Source organism: Paramacrobiotus metropolitanus, unplaced genomic scaffold (genome assembly GCF_019649055.1).
Source record: "Paramacrobiotus metropolitanus isolate TYO unplaced genomic scaffold, Prichtersi_v1.0 Parri_scaffold0000048, whole genome shotgun sequence".
In the NCBI taxonomy this organism is placed as follows: Eukaryota; Metazoa; Tardigrada; class Eutardigrada; order Parachela; family Macrobiotidae; genus Paramacrobiotus; species Paramacrobiotus metropolitanus.
In genome coordinates, this window is record NW_026570268.1 from 424,805 (window position 1) to 440,334 (window position 15,530).

A 15,530-nucleotide genomic window follows, 5' to 3' on the forward strand; every position below is an offset into this window, starting at 1 on the left:
ACTGAACCTGTGCTGTTGTAACATTTTTTAATGGTAAAACACTGTACCAAATCCCGCATAAACTATTCGCCGCCTTTGAAGGATGGGGCGGATTAACCAATACAGATTTCGTATTTTAAACGCAGTCCAATAGGACCACGTACAAGTCGTCGGCTTTGCGGTGCACAGTTAATACACGGCGCACAGTAATGGGTTCACTGTACTTTACGTTGCGCTGTCGCAGCGGAATCGGCAACCGCATGTAACAGCATGTTTTCAAAATTTTTTATCAAAGACAAACCAAACGTTACGGTTGGGATGTGTACATTTCTGTGATTCCCAGTTTTCATAATTTGATTACTGCTGTGGAAAGATAGAAGATCGAATTTTTGTGGAGAAGTTGTTATTCTTTCTATGTTAACCTACTGCGAGCGAGGAGTGTGGATGCTGTCGGTTGTGCGATCGTGATTATTAATTATAGCGTGCATTCCGGGCTCCTGCAGTCCTGCTCGATGATCTTGCAAGTCTGGTTACACTGAATAATTCCTCTCCGCCACTTGATTAATCAGGTTTGTTGGCAGAACTAAGGATTAATCTACAATGTGCTTCAGGGAAGGATGAAATTTTAGATGACGCAGACAGAAGGGACTTGTTTTTGGCGAATGCTGGAGTTGTTTGGTTGTGCAGTGAACGAAGTTTTCGAATTTTCTCAGTTTGTTTTTGAGAATTCTTTCGCAACGGCTGTTTTGCTCATTTTCAGTTGTGTTAGTCACTTAGTGGAAGCAAGAATTAAATAAATTAAGGAAATTTTTGGTTATAGTGAGGTCTGATCCCGCCGCAATGGATCCCGCGCGTTTCGGGCCTCCTCCGGGGTTCCCCGGTGCACCCCCGGGTTTCCCGGGCGGCCCCCCGCCCCCGCGCATGCCCTTCCCCTTCCCGCCGCCCCACACCGCGCCGCCCTTCCTCCCGCCCTCGGGGATGGGACTGCCCCCCGTCCCCCCGCAAGGGCCGCCCCCGCCCGCCGCTCTCCAGAGTCTCCATCCGCCGGGGGCGCCTTTCCCGCCGCAGCCCGATGAGCGGCAGCGGCAGGCGGAGCTGGAGGAGAAGGCCAAGAAGTGGCAGCTGCTGCAGACGAAGCGCTACGCGGAGAAGCGCAAATTCGGCTTCATCGACGCGCAGAAGGAGGACATGCCGCCGGAGCATGTGCGCAAGATCATCCGCGACCACGGCGACATGACGCACAAGAAGTTCAAGAACGACAAGCGCGTCTACTTGGGCGCCTTGAAGTACATTCCGCACGCGGTGCTGAAGCTGCTGGAGAACATGCCCATGCCGTGGGAGCAGGTCCGCGAAGTCAAGGTCCTCTATCACATCACAGGTGCGAGAACTCTTTTATTTTGTTCCTTAAAATTACACTATCTTTTGATAATTTTTATTATCCATCTTTGATTATTTTGGCATTTTATTTTAGATAGTTATTCTCATCATTGTGCTCGAGTTTTATGGTGTTCGAATATTATTTGTTGATCTGTTTGTTTTCGTAAATTTTTTTATTTAGTTATTTCTGTTATTGCGCTCGCTTGATTTTCATGGCTTTCGATCAAGTAATACATAAATTTGTCGGTCTTTTGGATTGTTTTAATCGTTATTTTTTGGTTCTTTCTCTCGAAATTATTTTTATGATTTTGTAATTTTGACTTTGTACAGTCGTGTGGCTGAATCGTTTTCATGCAGTATTTATCTGTTTACTGGGTTATGGTTTTCGGAATTATTTGTGGATAAATTTGAGGAAAAGAGCAATAAAAGATTTGTATTGCATTGCAGGTGCGATCACGTTCGTGAACGAGATCCCGTGGGTGGTGGAGCCGGTGTACGTGGCGCAATGGGGCACCATGTGGATCATGATGCGGCGCGAGAAGCGCGACCGGCGCCACTTCAAGCGCATGCGCTTCCCGCCCTTCGACGACGAGGAGCCGCCGCTGGACTACGCCGACAACGTGCTGGACGTGGAGCCGCTGGAGGCCATCCGCATGGACCTGGACAACAACGAGGACCGCGCCGTCAGCCACTGGTTCTACGACAACAAACCGCTAGTGGACACGCCGCACATCAACGGCACCACCTACCGCCGCTGGACGCTGGACCTGCCCAAGCTGGCCACGCTCTACCGGCTGGCTAATCAGCTGCTGTCCGACCTGGTCGACGACAACTACTTCTACTTGTTCGATCTCAAGTCCTTCTTCACCGCCAAGGCACTCAACATGGCCATCCCAGGTAAATTATTGTTCCATACTCCAGTTAAATTCCGCATTTCACGTTCTACTTCATCGTAAAAAAATACATCAGTTTATTCTGGAATCTAAATAATTTAAAAATTTTTCTTATTTTTATTTGAATATTCCAGTTGGTTAAACCGTTTCTTTTTGAAATAAATCCTGTTTTTCTGAATTCCTACGCATTTTATGCCTTTTTCTAAATTTTATTGGAAATAAATAGCCGGTGGTTCGGCTTATGAGCCGTATTTCATGCCAGAAAAATAGGTAATTTTATGAATTGCTTGTGGGCCAGACGTCACTCCAACGCCTGAGTGGTATTTTATGCAAAAAAAAACAGGAATAAATAGCAGATTAGTTTGATTTGAACTGGGTTCATTAAATGCCAGGTGGTCCGAAGTTTGAGCCGCTGGTGAAGGACGTGAACCCGGCGGACGAGGACTGGAACGAGTTCAACGACATCAACAAGATCATCATCCGGCAGCCGGTGCGCACCGAGTACCGCATCGCCTTCCCCTTCCTGTACAACAACCTGCCGCACCACGTCCACCTCTCCTGGTACCACACGCCCAACGTGGTCTTCATCAAGACCGAGGACCCCGACCTGCCGGCCTTCTACTTCGACCCGCTGATCAACCCCGTCACTAGCAGCAAGACGGGCGCGGCGCGCTCCTCGGAGGTGGCGCTGGACGACCTGGAGGAGTTCGAGCTGCCCGAGATGGTCCAGCCGCTGCTGCAGGAGGCCCCACTGTACACGGATAACACGGCCAACGGCATCGGCTTACTGTGGGCGCCGCGGCCCTTCAACATGCGCTCGGCCATGACGCGCCGCGCCATCGACGTGCCGCTGGTCAAGAACTGGTACCGCGAACACTGTCCTACCGGTAAGGAAATTTATAATGAATTTTGCAATTGAAATAAATTTTATATCGTTTTTGTTGTAAATTTTCAGTATATAACGTGAGAATTTGACAGTTGATAGTGGATTTTCAACTGAGATCTTATTACGAGTTTTAGTTTGCATCCGTTACGATTTTAAATGGTTCAACCATTCATATTGCAGTTTGTTTAATTTAAATTAAATCGCAGATAAATTTAGAATAAAACGAATGTAAAAATAAGTGAAAAAAGGATAAGTAAAAAATTCATTTAAATTATTAATTCATTTTTGATTATTTTAATTCTAGGAATGCCGGTGAAGGTGCGCGTGTCGTACCAGAAACTGCTGAAGACCTACGTGCTCAACGCGTTGAAGCACCGGCCGCCGAAACCGCAGAAGAAGCGCTACCTGTTCCGCTCCTTCAAGTCCACCAAATTCTTCCAGTCCACCTCGCTGGACTGGGTGGAAGCCGGTCTGCAAGTGTGTCGCCAAGGCTACAACATGCTGAACCTGCTGATCCACCGCAAGAACCTCAACTACCTCCACCTCGACTACAACTTCAACCTCAAGCCCGTCAAGACGCTGACCACGAAGGAGCGCAAGAAGTCCCGCTTCGGCAACGCCTTCCATCTGTGCCGCGAGATCCTGCGGCTGACGAAGCTGGTGGTGGACGCGCACGTCCAGTACCGGCTGAACAACGTGGACGCCTTCCAGCTGGCGGACGGGCTGCAGTACATCTTCTCGCACATCGGGCAGTTGACGGGGATGTACCGCTACAAGTACAAACTGATGCGGCAGATCCGCATGTGCAAGGACTTCAAGCATCTGGTGTATTACCGCTTCAACACCGGTCCGGTGGGAAAAGGCCCTGGATGCGGGTTCTGGGCGCCGGCGTGGCGGGTGTGGTTGTTTTTCCTGCGGGGAGTGACACCACTGTTGGAGCGCTGGTTAGGGAATCTGTTATCGCGGCAGTTTGAGGGCCGGCACTCGAAGGGCGTGGCCAAGACGGTGACGAAGCAGCGCGTAGAGAGCCACTTCGATCTGGAGCTGCGGGCATCCGTCATGCACGACATCCTGGACATGATGCCGGAGGGGATCCGCCAGAACAAGGCCCGCACGATTCTCCAGCATCTCAGCGAGGCGTGGCGCTGCTGGAAGGCCAATATTCCCTGGAAGGTGCCCGGACTGCCGACGCCGGTGGAGAACATGATCCTGCGCTACGTCAAGCTGAAGGCGGACTGGTGGACGAACACGGCGCACTACAACCGCGAGCGGATTCGCCGCGGGGCCACCGTGGACAAGACGGTGTGCAAGAAGAATCTGGGCCGGATGACGCGGCTGTATTTGAAGGCGGAACAGGAGCGCCAGCATAATTACTTGAAGGACGGGCCGTATGTCAGCGCGGAGGAGGCCGTGGCGATTTACACGACTACCGTGCACTGGTTGGAAAGCCGGCGGTGAGGAAATAATCCGTTATTTATTGATCACGTCCTGCTCTAGATGTTAAGCAAGCTTTAAGGAATGAAATAATAAGATTTACGAGTTAAAATACTCTAAAATTCTCAATTTAAGCACAAATTTTACTCTGCTTTAAATAAAGTTAATAACTTAACGCAAAGAGAGCACATAAAATAAACCGTAAATCAAATAAGCCATTGAAGAAATTGATGAATTTAGTCTGCTTTTTTTGTATGTAGATTTTCGCCGATTCCGTTTCCGCCGCTGTCGTACAAGCACGACACGAAGCTGCTGATTCTAGCCTTGGAACGGCTGAAGGAAGCGTACAGTGTCAAGTCCCGGCTGAACCAGAGTCAGCGCGAGGAACTGGGCTTGATTGAGCAGGCGTACGACAATCCGCACGAAGCGCTGTCCCGCATCAAGCGCCACCTGCTGACGCAGCGCGCCTTCAAGGAGGTCGGCATCGAATTCATGGATCTGTACAGCCATTTGGTGCCGGTGCACGATATCGAGCCGCTGGAGAAGATCACCGACGCCTATCTGGATCAGTATCTTTGGTAAGCGTCCTGTAGAAAAATTTGTAAATTAATCAACAATAAAACCGAACCCATAAATGAAATGGAATATTAAGGTATGCTTTGTTGTGGGAATTCTGTTAATTCATACATGAAATAGTTGTATATTAATGGATAAAAAATACGATTTCTCAGTTCAGTTAATTTTAAATAAAAAGAAACAATCGATTAATGGGCGAATATTCGGCAGGTATGAAGCGGACAAGCGCGGGCTGTTCCCGCCGTGGATCAAGCCGTCGGACGCGGAGCCGCCGCCTTTGTTGGTGTACAAGTGGTGCCAGGGCATCAACAACCTGCAGGACATCTGGGACAGCACGGACGGGCAGTGCGTGGTGATGATGCAGTCGCAGTTCGAGAAGATGTACGAGAAGATGGACCTGACGCTGCTCAACCGGCTGCTGCGCCTCATCGTCGACCACAACATCGCCGACTACATGACGGCCAAGAACAACGTCCTCATCAACTACAAGGACATGACGCACACCAACGGCTACGGCATCATCCGCGGCCTGCAGTTCTCCAGCTTCGTCACGCAGTACTACGGGCTGGTGCTGGACCTCCTCGTCCTGGGGCTGCACCGCGCCAGCGAGATCGCCGGTCCGCCGCAGATGCCCAACGACTTCCTCACCTTCCAGGTTAGCTACACATCCACGCTGTATAAATCTGTGTGTATCTGGAATTACTTAATAATAACAATTTAATTGTGAAAATCTCTAATTAATTAGCTCATTTTTGCTCGCCTAGTTCGGCTGTAATTTCCAGCTGCTGGGTTCGTTCCGAGTCGTAATCATTAATGCTTTTATCAGTGGATATTTATAAGACTATTGAATTGTTTTATTTTTATCATTTTCTGGTCAATTTTAATGAGGAGTATTCGTAGTGATATTTTATTTGTTTGCCTGGAAAACGTGGGCTATTAAATTAATTGTAAATTATTTTCGAACTGTTGAATACAAAATCTTCAATTTAGTTTTAATTCTGTTTCGCTTATTGTAAGAGAAAGTGTTATGCGCCCGGAAATTCCCTAATGGCCTGCGTTTGATCAAGGAAACTGATGAGTGATAAATAAATTAATTTGATGATTTAAAATCACCAGGTATTAGTACGGTATTAAGTTGTTATTATTGGTAGGATGTGGCCACAGAGACCTCCCACCCGATCCGTCTGTACTGCCGCTACATCGACAAGATCTTCGTCCTCTTCCGCTTCTCGGCGGACGAAGCGCGCGACCTGATCCAGCGCTACTTAACGGAGCACCCCGATCCCAACAACGAGAACATCGTGGGCTACAACAACAAGAAGTGCTGGCCGCGCGACTCGCGCATGCGCCTCATGAAGCACGACGTCAACCTGGGCCGCGCCGTCTTCTGGGACATCAAGAACCGGCTGCCGCGCTCCACCACCACCATCAACTGGGACGAGAGCTTCGTGTCGGTGTACTCCAAGGATAATCCTAACCTGCTCTTCAGTTTGTGCGGCTTCGAGTGCCGCATCCTGCCCAAGTGCCGCACCAGCACCGAGGAGTACACGCACAAGGACGGCGTGTGGAATCTGCAGAACGAAGTGACGAAGGAGCGGACGGCGCAGTGCTTCCTGCGCGTCGACGATGACTCCATGCAGAAGTTCCACAACCGCGTCAGACAGATCCTGATGGCCTCGGGCTCGACGACCTTCACCAAGATTGTCAACAAGTGGAACACGGCGCTCATCGGACTGATGACGTAAGTTGAATAAAGAATTGTTTAGCAAATCCAACGGTAAATATCGGTACGAAATACTGCGGAAACTCTTTGATGCGAATTGCATAAAATTTATACGATTTTTTTCATAAGTACATGGAAGATACACCAATTTGTAGGTACTCTTCGCAAATACATGCGAGGTAGATGAAATTCCGTAGATATTCGTCATAATTACATGCGAAATGCATAAATATCAACGGTTTTCGGCATAATTACATGGAATGTGCATCATCTCGCAGGTGCCCTTTGCAAGTGCATGCGAAATAGATCAAAATTTCGTACTCTAGGTATTCATCATAATTAGATGCAAAATTCATAAGTTTCTTTGGTTTTCTTCATAATTACATAGATTGTGCATCAATTCGTTGGTACCCTTTGCAAGTACATGCGAAACAGATCAGAATTTCATAGTATTCATCATAATTAGATGCAAAATGCATAAATTTCTATTGTTTACTTCATAATTACATGGAATGCGCAATAATTCGCAAGTACTCTGTGCAAGTACATGCGAAATAGATCAAAATTTCGTAGGTATTCATCATAATTAGATGCAAAATGCATAAATTTCTATTGTTTACTTCATAATTACATGGAATGCGCAATAATTCGCAAGTACCCTTTGCAAGTACATGCGAAACAGATCAAAATTTCGTAGGTATTCATCATAATTAGATGCAAAATGCATAAATTTCTATTGTTTACTTCATAATTACATGGAATGCGCAATAATTCGCAAGTACCCTGTGCAAGTACATGCGAAATAGATCAAAATTTCGTAGGTATTCATCATAATTAGATGCAAAATGCATAAATTTCTATTGTTTACTTCATAATTACATGGAATGCGCAATAATTCGCAAGTACCCTTTGCAAGTACATGCGAAATAGATCAAAATTTCGTAGGTATTCATCATAATTAGATACAAAATGCATAAATTTCTATTGTTTACTTCATAATTACATGGAATGCGCAATAATTCGCAAGTACCCTTTGCAAGTACATGCGAAATGGATCAAAATTTCGTAGGTATTCATCATAATTAGATGCAAAATGCATAAATTTATATTGTTTACTTCATAATTTCCATTGTGTACTTAATAATTTCATGAAATGCGTATTAATTCGCAGGTATCCTTTGCAAGTACATGCGAAGCAGATCCAAATTTCGTAGGCATTCATCATAATTAGATGCAAAATGGATAAATGTCACGGTGTTCTTCCTAAGTGCACGTAAGATGCAACAATTTTGTAGGTGCACTTTGTAAATACATGGGAGATGAAAGAAATTTCTTAAGAAAAAGCGAGACTGATCAATATGAATGATTGATAATGTAATCAGCAAAATTATGAACGTAGAATCTGTGGAATCCGTAACTTGAATCATGGAAACAGTGATTGTCGAAATAACAAAAGAAGATTATATAATTCAGTAAATTTGAGTAGCGAATGAAGATTTAAACGGGCCAGTAAAAGTCGACACGGGGCATTCTGAAAGTTTAAAGTTATTCTAATAATTATTGCTATTTAATCCATAAGAAACTTGGAACAGGGAATCTGATTAATTAACTAAGTAATTAAATTCAGTAGTACTGGGTACTGGTTTCTCTGAAATTATGAAAATTTGGAGAGATCCGTAAAATATTGCTGTGTATTCATTTAGATTCTTAATTGATGATTCTCTAATTTTCTTTGTTTCGGACAGGTATTACCGCGAGGCGGTGGTGAACACGCAGGAGCTGTTGGATCTGCTGGTGAAGTGCGAGAACAAAATCCAGACGCGCATCAAGATCGGGCTGAACTCGAAGATGCCGTCGCGCTTCCCGCCCGTGGTGTTCTACACGCCGAAGGAGATCGGCGGCCTGGGCATGCTGTCGATGGGGCACGTGCTGATCCCGCAATCGGATCTGCGCTGGTCTAAGCAGACGGACATCGGCATCACGCACTTCCGCTCGGGCATGTCGCACGACGAGGACCAGCTGATCCCCAACTTGTACCGCTACATCCAGCCCTGGGAGTCCGAGTTCATCGACTCGCAGCGCGTCTGGGCCGAGTACGCGCTCAAGCGGCAGGAGGCCAACGCGCAGAACCGCCGCCTGACGCTGGAGGATCTGGAGGACAGTTGGGATCGCGGGATTCCGCGGATCAACACGTTGTTCCAGAAGGATCGCCATACGCTGGCCTACGATAAGGTACGCTGACAATTTTTTTTGCCAGTGGTTTCTGTAATGATGAAATGAAATTTGGCTAGGGACAAAATGAGATAGAATTTTTAAAATAAACATTTTCATTCTTTTTGCCGAGAATTGTTCGCTTTTTCAGGTGTGAAGGCAGTTGAAATACTTCTATTGTTTCTATTAATTTTTAGTTATCTTGCGTTTAACTTTTTTCATCCCGTAATTGTCCTGGTTAAAATCGGCTTAGTCGGGATTTATTCTTAGATTTGAGGAATTTTCTGAATTAATAAACTCTTTTTTCCAGAAATTTTCGCTTTGGTAATGGTTAAATAATTACTTCGCGCTCATTTTTCTGATATAAAGTGTTCTCAATTGGGAAGGTATTTTGCTGGCGGGAGGAGGTGAGAAGCCATTGACAACCGCTTTCATGCGCTAAAAATGAATAAAAAGAGAAAAGAGCAGTCAATTATTACGAAATAAATAAAGAACATTTCTCCAGATTTCAGTGGTGCAAAAAAGCGAAGAAATTGTGTTACATTAGTAGGAAGTTTCATTATTATTTATAAAGACCGTACATATGTATTAATAACTTACAAGTGCAAATTGCATACAGCAAAGCTGCAAACGACCGAAAAACAGATTAAATTTTCACATCTCACATATGTATGTATTTAATATATCAACTGAAACTAACTCTTGTTGAAGCAACAGCTAAAAATTAATTGTCTTCCTTTAATCAGGGCTGGCGTGTGCGCACGGAGTTCAAGCAGTACCAGATCCTGAAGCAGAACCCCTTCTGGTGGACGCACCAGCGGCACGACGGGAAGCTGTGGAATTTGAATAATTACCGGACGGACATGATCCAGGCGCTGGGCGGCGTGGAGGGCATCCTGGAGCACACGCTGTTCAAGGGCACGTACTTCCCCACGTGGGAGGGCCTGTTCTGGGAGAAGGCCAGCGGGTTCGAGGAGTCGATGAAGTACAAGAAGCTGACGAACGCGCAGCGCTCGGGCCTCAACCAGATCCCCAACCGGCGCTTCACGCTCTGGTGGTCGCCCACCATCAACCGCGCCAACGTCTACGTCGGCTTCCAGGTGCAGCTGGACCTCACCGGCATCTTCATGCACGGCAAGATCCCCACATTGAAGATCTCCCTCATCCAGATCTTCCGCGCCCATCTCTGGCAGAAGATCCACGAGTCCGTCGTCATGGATTTGTGTCAGGTACCGTATTCCATTTATTTTTTGTGTATTTGGTCGTTTTTTCCATCTGGTTTTTCTTGTATTTACTTCTTTGTGTTTTTGCAAATTGTTTTGTAAATAAATCAACATTTGACTGGGCTGTTGCAGGTGTTTGATCAAGAGCTGGACGCCCTGGAAGTCGAGACGGTGCAGAAGGAGACGATCCATCCGCGCAAGAGCTACAAGATGAACAGCTCCTGCGCCGACATCCTGCTCTTCGCCGCCTACAAGTGGAACGTGTCGCGACCGAGCCTGCTGGCCGACGTGAAGGACATGATGGACAGCACCACCACGCAAAAGTACTGGATCGATGTGCAGCTGCGCTGGGGCGACTTCGACTCGCACGACGTGGAACGCTACGCGGTAAATTGCATCCAACATCGCTCTTACTCTATCAGTTTTTCTCTAATTTATTTTCATAGACTTTGTACATTTTTGGGGAGTTTGTTTGCTATATTTGGTCCTCGTTTAATATGCTAAAGCATCTATTTTCTTAATAGGCACCCTTTTAATTTTATAAATATTTTTATTGATTGATTGGCGTTTTTAATTTTGTTTCTGCCTATTTCCCCGCATAACTGAGCCCGTGTTTGCTTGTGCAGCGCGCCAAATTCCTGGACTACACGACGGACAACATGTCCATCTACCCGTCGCCCACGGGCGTGCTGATCGCCATCGATTTAGCCTACAACCTGCACAGCGCCTACGGTAACTGGTTCCCGGGCTCGAAGCCGCTGATCCAGCAGGCCCTGGCCAAGATCATGAAGGCCAACCCGGCGCTGTACGTGCTGCGCGAGCGCATCCGCAAGGGCCTGCAGCTGTACAGCTCCGAGCCCACCGAGCCCTACCTGTCCTCGCAGAACTACGGCGAGCTCTTCTCCAACCAGATCATCTGGTTCGTCGACGACACCAACGTCTACCGCGTCACCATCCACAAGACCTTCGAGGGCAACCTCACCACCAAGCCCCTCAACGGCGCCCTCATCTGCTTCAATCCCCGCACTGGCCAGCTATTCCTCAAGGTCAGCAAAAAATTCATGCGATTTTCTTGTATTTTGAAATAAAAATACAATTTAAAAATTTATAAAATATAAAATTAAAGCGTAAGTTTGAAAAGTGATAGTTTTTGAATTTTTATTTTTTTTCTTGTCAACATGAGAAGGCAGTTGAAATGCCAGCACACTCGTTTACGCCGTAGTAAATTAAAGTGTTTAATTTATGCCCAGTTTAAAATCCCAGAATTTTTAAGAAAAATTATTAAAAATTTTACAACGTATTTTGCGTTGTATTAACCCGTTTCAAACGCTCGAAATGACGAATTGTCCCGTTTTGTAGGTGATCCACACGTCGGTGTGGGCCGGGCAGAAGCGTCTGGGTCAGCTGGCCAAGTGGAAGACGGCGGAGGAAGTGGCGGCGCTGATCCGCTCGCTGCCGGTGGAGGAGCAGCCCAAGCAGATCATCGTGACGCGCAAGGGCATGCTGGACCCGTTGGAGGTGCATCTCCTCGACTTCCCCAACATCGTCATCAAGGGCAGCGAGCTGCAGCTGCCCTTCCAGTCGGTGCTGAAGGTGGAGAAGCTGGGCGACCTGGTGCTGAAGGCCACCGAGCCGCAGATGGTCTTGTTCAACTTGTACGACGACTGGCTCAAGAACATCTCCTCCTACACCGCCTTCTCGCGCTTAGTGCTCATTCTGCGCGCGCTGCACGTCAACACCGAGCGGACCAAGGTGGTGCTGAAGCCCGACAAGACCACCATCACCGAGCCGCACCACATCTGGCCCACGCTCACCGACGAAGAATGGATCAAGGTCGGTGCATTTTGTAGTAAATTAATCCTTTGCTGATTGAGGATTACTGTTTGTATTTTGCACGGCTCATCATAATCATTATTTTTTAGATTTGACATTTTTGTTGATTTTTTCAGTAATTTTTTATAACCGAGGTTTTTAATTACCGATATTTTTAAGTAGCAGTATTCGTTTAATTTTAGCTACTGTTTATTGCTTATTATTAATTCGGGAACTTGTCCGTAATTCTGTAATTGGCAGTTGACCGTCTTTATGGCTTTGTTTAGCATGGTAAATTATTTTTTTAGAAACTTGTTGCTTACCATCAGCATTCCGAAATCTGTCGGTTGGCGGTTTTTATTACTTTTTGGAAAAATATTTTAATTTTCGCCTGCCATTAATTGCTGATTATTTTCCCGTATTTTTTTATGTTTTCTTTCTCATGTTTTCGTGATGTATTTGTGTGTAAATCAATGTGGAATGTGTGCAGGTGGAAGTGGCGTTGAAGGACCTGATTTTAGCGGATTACGGGAAGAAGAACAACGTGAACGTGGCCTCGCTGACCCAGTCGGAGATCCGCGACATCATCCTGGGCATGGAGATCTCGGCGCCCTCGGCGCAGCGCCAGCAGATCGCCGAGATCGAGAAGCAGACGCGCGAGCAGTCCAACCTGACGGCCGTGGCCACGAAGACCACCACGAAGTCGGGCGACGCCATCGTGACGACGACGACGTCCAACTACGAGACGCAGTGGTTCTCCTCGCGCACCGAGTGGCGCGTGCGCGCCATCTCCGCCACCAACCTGCACCTGCGCACGCAGCACATCTACGTCTCCTCCGACGACATCAAGGAGACCGGCTTCACCTACGTCCTGCCCAAGAACCTGTTGAAGAAGTTTATCGTGGTCAGCGATCTGCGCACGCAGATCGCCGGCTATTTATATGGAGTGAGTCCGGCGGATAATATGCAGGTGAAGGAGATTCGCTGCATCGTCGTCCCGCCGCAGCGCGGCAGTCACCAGGCGGTGGAGATGCCGGAGATGCTGCCGCAGCACGATTTCTTGAAGGAGATGGAACCGCTGGGATGGATCCACACGCAGCCCAACGAACTGCCGCAACTGTCGCCCCAGGTAGGTTACCCACAACACAGAATAAATTCTTTTATTAAAATTACACTAGTGAAGATCAGAAATAATTTTAAAAATGGTTAATGTCACAGGACGCGACGGAGAAATTTGTGTAAGCGAATAATAAGCCGATGATAGGGCTTTCATATTGCTAAGATTTAAAAATTAGAAGACGTTAATAAATCATGGAAAGAAAAAGTGATAAAAATTCTGCAAAATGACATATAAATAAAACATCAATAATTTGCGGAAAGTAATTGGTTTTGGTGATGACAGGACGTGACGACGCAAGCCAAGATCATGGCGGAACACCCGGCGTGGGACGGGGAGCGGTGCATCGTGATGACGTGCAGCTTCACGCCGGGCTCGTGCTCGTTGGCGGCGTACAAGCTGACGCCGTCGGGCTACGAGTGGGGCCGGCAGAACGCCGATAAAGGCAACAATCCCAAGGGCTATTTGCCGTCGCACTACGAGAAGGTGCAGATGCTGCTGTCGGACCGCTTCCTCGGATTCTTCATGCTGCCCGTCGCCGGCTCCTGGAACTACAACGTCGGTCGGCCGCAGTTCGACAGTAAGATGAAGTACGAGCTGCAGCTGGCCAACCCCAAGGAGTTCTACCACGAGGACCACCGTCCCACGCACTTCCGCAACTTCACGCAGATCGAGGAGGCCGCCGCCGTCGACCACGACGACTCCTTCGCCTGAAGCGGTCGCGCGGGTCATTTGGGCACTGTTTTCTCATCACAGAAGGCTAGCGCTGGATTTTCCTTGTTTTACATTGTGTTTTTTTCTTCCTTCGCGAGGCTGGCGTATTAAGGTGTATTTTTTGTCGAATTATCATGCTTTTTCGTACTGGCATATGTGTGTAATCGTGTCGTTATTTTGTCGGGCGTGGGCCGCGTGGCCGGAATTATTTTTCATTGAATAAAATGTTAGGAACGTACAGCAGTTATTGCGTTTGTTAGGTAATTGTAGATCATTAAAGGAAATGAAAATTACGGTCAAAGCAAAATTGATTCAATAAAGTCTACTCGTAGAGTTGCTGATACCAAGCACTGGAGAGTTGCAGTGGTATAGGTACAGTAATTAAATCTGCTATACTATTTTTTATATATGATATAACAGTCCTGTATCCTATACTATTTTGTATTAACAGTAATGGTCGAAGTAAACCGCTTACTAGCACTGGTGTTACAATTAATGCCAGGTATGCCAGATCTGGCACGAGGTGGCACGTGCATGAAACAAATCGTTTCAACCGATCAAACAGCTAGAACAAAGAAGAACCCCTTAACAAGCAATTTAATTTAAAATTGAAAGACTAAAAATAATTTGAAGAATTTATAGATTTTATAATTTATTTGAATTTTACAAAAATGGACACCTTTGGCAGCAATGATGGACAAAATATTTCAATTATGGACACTCAGTCCACTGTCAGAGACCGGCGACCGCACGCTGTGGCGGTAGACACCTCGCGTTCTCGTAGACACCCCACGCAGCTGCAACAGAAAGGTTTCGCAATAGCCATTCATTTTAACCCGGTCGCGTAAAACTTTCTTTTGAACTTGTATGGAAACCTCTGTCAGAAAAGCCGATAGAATATGTATTCCTAGACGAAAATGTCATTCTCGAAAATTACCAGAGATTTATTATCGGGAAAAACATAGTTCAGGTATTTAAAATTATAGACATCACCAGGCCGGCTAACTCCAAATACGTACTCGTACAGCTTACTCCAAGCGGAAGCTCGGCAATAAGCCGGTATTTTGCGTACAAGAAGCGAACGTGTAAGAAACGTGTATTTTGTGCAGAGTACCAGAATTCATTGTGTTAATTCATGGTAAACTCATTGACATACTGTATTTATCGTTAGATGGTAGTAAACTACATAGTTTACGTTTACAAGCGTATTAGGGAAGGTGAACATGTGAGCGCGCTTTCATATTTTCAAAAGCAGCATTGCCCTGCTTCGTTAAGAAAATTCAGACAGATTTGCTGTTGTAATGGTTCATCGTGCAAATACGTGATAACTGTAAGATTCGGCCACAAACCTAGGCATAAAACTAGATCTTCGTGAGGAGGAAACAGCATTGTAACTACGGAAGTAACGGAACAACTGCACAGATGCGCATATACGAATGTAGCGCAACTTCTGTCAAAAATGCGGTTGGACTAAAGACGTTCACCAGCAAATCTGCACATTGTCGGAGAAGGCGATATTATTGTATACCGATTGGCGTTTACTGTTTAGGTTATTCTTCACCGCGCATTTCCTGTTTGTGTATTT

General features: G+C 46.4%; 1 protein-coding gene across 1 annotated transcript; it reads left to right on the top strand.

Annotated features, from left to right (window-relative positions):
• Positions 1 to 260: 260 nt before the first annotated feature.
• LOC129591837 (pre-mRNA-processing-splicing factor 8) lies at positions 261 to 14,183 on the top strand. The gene is made up of 15 exons (XM_055487665.1): positions 261 to 548; positions 800 to 1,357; positions 1,804 to 2,253; positions 2,642 to 3,136; positions 3,440 to 4,589; positions 4,830 to 5,147; positions 5,356 to 5,800; positions 6,297 to 6,886; positions 8,614 to 9,100; positions 9,826 to 10,308; positions 10,435 to 10,689; positions 10,929 to 11,348; positions 11,662 to 12,135; positions 12,605 to 13,243; positions 13,517 to 14,183. Exons 2-15 carry the CDS (start codon positions 820 to 822, stop codon positions 13,943 to 13,945), a joined length of 7,173 nt encoding a protein of 2,390 aa, XP_055343640.1. The 5' UTR covers positions 261 to 548; positions 800 to 819; the 3' UTR covers positions 13,946 to 14,183.
• The last annotated feature ends 1,347 nt before the right edge of the window (positions 14,184 to 15,530 follow it).

What these genes read in the sequence shown, in the direction of transcription:
- LOC129591837 (XM_055487665.1), top strand. Translation starts at nt 820, where the DNA reads ATGGATCCCGCGCGTTTCGGGCCTCCTCCGGGGTTCCCCGGTGCACCC. An exon ending in CTGGCCAGCTATTCCTCAAG is followed by an intron (nt 11,349 to 11,661) that starts GTCAGCAAAAAA and finishes CCCGTTTTGTAG; the next exon opens with GTGATCCACACGTCGGTGTG. An exon ending in CCGACGAAGAATGGATCAAG is followed by an intron (nt 12,136 to 12,604) that starts GTCGGTGCATTT and finishes GAATGTGTGCAG; the next exon opens with GTGGAAGTGGCGTTGAAGGA.